This window comes from Argentina silus (genome assembly GCF_951799395.1).
Source record: "Argentina silus genome assembly, chromosome: 8".
Taxonomy (NCBI): domain Eukaryota; kingdom Metazoa; phylum Chordata; class Actinopteri; order Argentiniformes; family Argentinidae; genus Argentina; species Argentina silus.
The window spans coordinates 15,140,645-15,146,644 of NC_139662.1; the positions used below are offsets into that span (position 1 = coordinate 15,140,645).

At 42.4% G+C, this 6,000-nt stretch overlaps 2 protein-coding genes across 2 annotated transcripts in view; both read left to right on the forward strand.

The window, feature by feature from the left end:
- The window catches only part of hdac7a (histone deacetylase 7a), a 532,558-nt gene that overhangs the window by 475,763 nt on the left and 50,795 nt on the right, over positions 1 to 6,000 (forward strand). The window lies entirely within an intron of this gene.
- The window catches only part of LOC310808019 (cilia- and flagella-associated protein 100-like), a gene marked incomplete at both ends in the record, with an annotated part of 8,956 nt that continues 4,837 nt past the window's right edge, over positions 1,882 to 6,000 (forward strand). The window contains 5 exons of the mRNA XM_083674716.1: positions 1,882 to 1,945; positions 2,430 to 2,501; positions 3,061 to 3,161; positions 3,331 to 3,520; positions 4,791 to 4,858. Coding sequence (XP_083530842.1) covers positions 1,882 to 1,945; positions 2,430 to 2,501; positions 3,061 to 3,161; positions 3,331 to 3,520; positions 4,791 to 4,858 — 495 coding nt within the window. The remainder of the gene's footprint in view (positions 1,946 to 2,429; positions 2,502 to 3,060; positions 3,162 to 3,330; positions 3,521 to 4,790; positions 4,859 to 6,000) is intronic.

Consider the following 6,000-nt stretch of genomic DNA (forward strand, 5'->3'; position numbering starts at 1 on the left):
CCAATGGATACAGGTATGTGGAGAAAGGGAGAGAGAGAGAGAGAGAGAGAGAGAGAGAGGTAGATCCCCTCTATCCCCTAAGCCCCTCTCTTTCAATGTTTGTGCCCCCCCCACCCCACCCACATACCCCTCTCCCGTTTTATTGGTTTAACCCATAAAAACATGCTAAGGTCAAAGTTCCTGAACCCCTTCAAGGTCATGTCTCAAATGTTATGGCAAACAAACCTTCTGCAATAAAAACACTTTTTTTTCTACTCGTCACAAAAAAAGAGAGAAAATAGAGGAGCGTTGCAGGGGGCCTTATGTCCCACTGGGCATACTGGCCAGCACAGTCAAGTCAACCAGGAACCTTTCATTATTAACTGTGAGGTTTTAAACATGTGTTCAGGGGATCAGGTACAGTAAGAGCAACACCAGGACACACAAACATCTGAGGGGACATGTGAACGGGTGAACATGCTGGGGGAGGGCTGGAGAGATGGGGGGACGGAGGACTACTACTGTTCAATAACCCTAGCTCTAAGGGGAGGAAATCAACAACTCTGACCAAGATTGACCTCTGGTTTCATCTGGTGAAAGTATTGACAAATCCACATTACGTTTGTATTAGTCAGATGGAGAACAGGACATGTTGGTGTGTTTGTTTAGTCAGATGGAAAACAGGACATGTTGGTGTGTGGCTGCTGAAACACTAGTTGAAGGAGTTGGAGAATAGCAAAAAGGGCAGGAGATTTAGTCAAGCCCAGGACCAACAAAAGGACAGTGGATGGCAGGTCCTTTTCTTACAGTTAGTGTACATTTTGTACAGTTAGTGTAAAAGACATACTTTTTTTTTTTACCTGTCTTATTCCTAACTTTAATTTTCTATCTTTTTTTTTTTTTTTTAAACCATTGTTATTACTATTTTCTCTTCTCTTACATATCCTTATCTTATGTTTATGCTTTTATCTAATGTGTATGTTTTTATCGGAAGTTAAGTGTGTTGTGACATTGGTGGAAAACTGCACTATTTTATTTGCCTGAGACCAAACATGAATTAATCAATGAAATGATCTACAGTATATACTTTGATAAATAGATAAACAAATAGATAAATAGAAGTATTATATCAATCAATATTGACATTTATTTGTGATCTTCCCTGTCCAGCCTATTGACTGCGGTCAGGATACATTTCTGTACAGCCGAACTTTCTAATGGAGAATGTTCTAGAACCACAATTTCACAAGGAGAAGAGTTCCAATAACTGACAGGTATACACCAAGATTCTGTGCTCATTATAATCCGAAACACTGTAACGTTTCATCACAGGGATGGCCGTAGGCTACGCACGACAATGTCTAATTGGGATTCAAATACATCTGCTTAGAACACAGTCAGTCTATTGGGAACAATTATTTTCTTTCGACAAAGTTTCTAGTTTGCGAGAAGGTCTAGAATGCAACAGGTTGCCGACATATTACTGGGCCCCGGTTACAGCAAAGTCATATTCACCGCCACCTGTTGGTTACTACGTAAGCGACATCATCAATTATGACGCCCTTCTATGTCTCGCTGAAATAAAACACGTATCAAATTGTTTACAATAAAACCCGATCACCTCTTATGGGTCATAATCATTATCATATTCTTCATGAGGAAAATATCTAAACAATTAATTATTTTTCCAAGTAGTTGATTATCAGGTGTCCTTTATAGAGGAATAACAACACGTTCTGAAGGTACGGTAAATATCACTGCAAGTATATTAGTGACCTATTTAGTTATCAAATCGGAATTAATTAATAGATCAATGAATTAATAACCCTTACAAGTGTATGTCTACAGATCAAATACCCATCTTGCTGAACTGAATGTATTATTATTTTCGAATTTCTAGAGATGTCGGTAAAGGACACCGCGGAGTCCCCGGACAGCATAGAAGACAGGCCGCCAGCCATTTACAGTGAGTGATTCTGTAGGCCTATAGCGGACAGGCTCTAGTCACATCAGTCGGATGCTGTTTTGCGGCGCAATATTGCTTGTACAGTACATCAACCACACACGTGCGCGTGGAAGGCTGAAGAGTGGAATAGAATATCATAGAATACGAACGATGGTAACCAACTAATTATGCCAATTAAGTGGTATCAGATTGTTTTTCCATTTGGTTTCCGCGTAACTTCTTAATGAAATAAATATAATTGAGAGAGTGAGAGAGAGAGAGAGAGAGAGAGAGAGAGAGAGAGAGAGAGAGAGAGAGAGAGAGAATTAACTTCAACAACTGCTGTACCCGTTCGTGTGTGTCTGATATGTAGTTAGATTAGGCTACACATACAATTCCATCCAACAGGTAGACACACCTTCTCACTGTAATTTCCATTTTCATTCCACCTGCAATGTGGTTAGTTTCCCACACAGACAACTGGCATGTCCTCTTCTCCCCACAGAGAAACAGACAGCCTTCAGATTAGCTGGACCCCAGTTCTCCAGCAGCAGTGACACCAAACCCCCAGTCTCAGGTGCTGTACATGACCCAAGGCCACCGTGATAGAGAGTCATGTGAACGCTTGGTAGATATAAAACATAGTTTAATGGAATTTAGCGGTTTTAGTTTGAGATAAATTAAATAAGGACTGATTATCAGAAGGTTCTGAGAGAATGTAAATACAGTAAGGGCAGTTTGTTTATGTACTGTATGTTGTTGCATGTTTATGACTACATGTAGAGGGGTTGAGAGAGGTGACGTAAGGACTATTTAGAATGTTTATCTATCATGACACATAGGGTCTGATAGAAGTGGAATAAGGACTCTTATGTATGTTTATGTATGTTGATGCATGTAAATCTATCATAACGTAGTGCTATAAAGAGTCATTTGTATATTTACGTATCATACGTACACCATGAGCTGTGTTCAGTGAAAGCTTGGAAGATATAAAACATAGTAGTTTAGTGTTTTTTGTTTGAGATACGTGGAATACAGACTTTTTTCTTTTCTTATGTTTATGCATGTTTATCACTACACAGAGGGTCTGACAGAGGTGGAACAAGGACTGTTTTGTTTGTATTGTTACACAGAGGGTCTGAGAGAGGTGCGGGCCACGATGAGGAACCCTTTCAAACTGCCGGCTGACAACATCTTTCTACTGAGGAACAAGGAGAACGAGCAGATGAAACTGGTAAACAGGAGTTGCAGTGACGCACTGCTGTGAAAGATGTTATGTACAGTATAACTGTGTTATGTGTTCCTCCCTACAGGAGCAGAGAAGGTTATCTACACTGGGAGGATCCCCAGCCTTAATGGTTATCCATGTTGATTGTAACTCTGTTATGTGTTCCTCCCTCCAGGAGCGCCAGAGACAGAAGACCCTGAAAGTCCATGAGAAGGTGACCTACACGAGGAGAATCCAGGCCAAGCAGGGTGACCTGAGGCAGGAGCTGAGGCTGTGGCAGGAGGATGTGCAGCCCACTACCCCCAGCTGCAAGGCTGTGTCTGCCCTCCGCACCGACCCAGCCTGGAGAAGGGCCGCCATCCAGGGTGAGTGGACGTCAAGGGTGCGTTCAGGAGGTTGGAGGAGGGCGGCCATCCAGGGTGAATGGACGTCAGGGGTGTGTTCAGGAGGTGCAATGATACAGAACATTGCAGATTGAAATCCCATGAATAGACCTGATATGAACACATCAGCCTCTCCATTGATGAGGTCTGATTATTTATTTTTCAAGGTCTGCACTTATTCCCCATCTCTCATGGATTGCTGTTAGATATGATGAACTGCTGTAAGAAATATGATGGAAACTCTCGAGCATATATAGTATTTGCTATTTGTCCACTCAACCTGTCACTATTCTCTCTCTCTCTCCCTCTCCCTGGCAATAGATAACAGTAAAACTCCAGCCAATATGTTTTAAAAGGTCAAAGGTGGCAGCAAGTCTCCCAGCATTTCCCTTCCACCATTAACATATCCTTAAACCAATCCCATGTTTTTAAATCCATGAGGGACAGTATGCCACACAGCCAGCCCATGATGCTTTGGTGCGTTGTCATGGTCCCAGAGACAAAATGGAGGACTTGATCGCTTGACTCAAGTTCTTGAATAAATCTGGGCATAGACGTACAGTAGTAGAAGAACACTGTGTTTCCATGACCAGGATGACTCAGCTACTCAACTACGGTAGTTTTCCATGGCAGAGGAAGTGTTTGTGTGACTACTGTAGCTCAGGGGAGGCTGGTGGAGGTAGAAATCGGAGGACAGGCTCATTGTAATGCATGGAACAGAATAAAGAATGATGTCAAACACACGTTTGATACCATTCCTCATTCCGTCCCATGCATTACAATGAGCCCAGCCTCCGATGTCTACCTCCACCAGCCTCCCCCTGCCACGCTCTAGACAGAACTTGTCTTCCAGTCTTGGATGTGCTCTCTGTTCCATCATTCCGATCCTGACCATTTGCAGAGAAGAACAAAGGCTAGTCTTTATCCAAACTCCAAGAGACTATTATTTCTATCTATTCATTTTCTTGTTGTTGCCATAGAATCAAATCAAATCAAATCAAAGTTTATTCATCAAATACATAGAATACAGCTGTAGACGATGCAATGAAATGCTTAGAACAAGCTAGCTCCTCAACAGTGCAACAATCAACAGAGGACGGGTTTGTATGCATTGTAATGCATGGAACGGAATGAGGAACGGTGTTTGATACCAATGATTCCATCCTCCGATTTGTACCTCCACCAGCCTCCCCTGACCCTGTTGTAGCATTACATTTCTTCACTCTCTTCCCTCCTGTACATCTATCTGAAGGTGCTCACAGCGACAGAGAGAACATCAGCGAGTACATCGCCAAGAAGAGAGAGATGTTTCTGATCGAGGTGAGGCATTACGTGACGATAAATCTGCAAACATTGTTTTTACAATTGTTACTCTCTCATAGCTTTGCTGCTAGATTGTCGTAGGACATTAAGCACTACTGTAAGCTACAAGGTTTTGGAGAGACTGGCCCCCTGTTGAATAGGTGATGGTTTACTTTGTATTCCTTCATACCCCATCATTCACCAGCACCAGTCCTGCTGAGTGTCATATACAGTAGAATAGAATAGAATATAACAGGACAGAATAAAACAGAATAGAATACACTAGAATAGATTAGACTTGAATAGAATAACTTTATTATTTCCGAGCGGGAACTTCAGATGTTCCTCACACTAAAAACCCAAGACACACCATCATTGCCTTTGCCGAAGCTCACACAGCTTCAACACTAGAATGTATGTTTTTCATACATACACTTTCTACAAGACATCCTAGCTTTGAGTTAAATAACAACAACAACAACAACAACAACAACAACAAAGCTCTTTTATGCAGCAGGTCGGAGATGAGGTAATTGGAAAAACAGAAAAGAGATTGTTGTTATTGCACCACAGCGGCGGCAGTGGAGGAGGCGTTGGGCACGCTGCTCCGTTAAGGCTTTGTGCGTGTTTCCGCCTTGCTTGAAGGCTCCGTTTATATTTGCCCAAAGTTTTCCTGAGCCAACACACACACACACACACACACACACACACACACACACACACACACACACACACACACACACACACACACACACGCACACACACACACACACACACACACACACACAGAGCCAGTTTCCCTGAGCTAAGCCGCTCTGACCTATTACCATAACTCCTACAAGACACACTCTGTTTTGTTCGGGTCTCTTTAAAGAAGCCATGTTCTGGCCAGATGGTGCCCATATTTCTTTCCACAGCTCAGCAGCCTTGTAAAGAGGAAACATAATTACATCAGGATATGCTTGTTGTTGTCCCGTGCTAACCGTTTACGTGAGTAGGTAAATACATGATGTGAATAGCTAAAGGGATATACATACATCAGGGGAGGCTGGTGGAGGTAGAAATCAGAGGACAGTGTGTTTGATACTATTCCTCATTCCGTTTGATACCAGTCCTCATTCCATTCCACTGATTTCTACCTCTACCAGCCTCCACTGGAA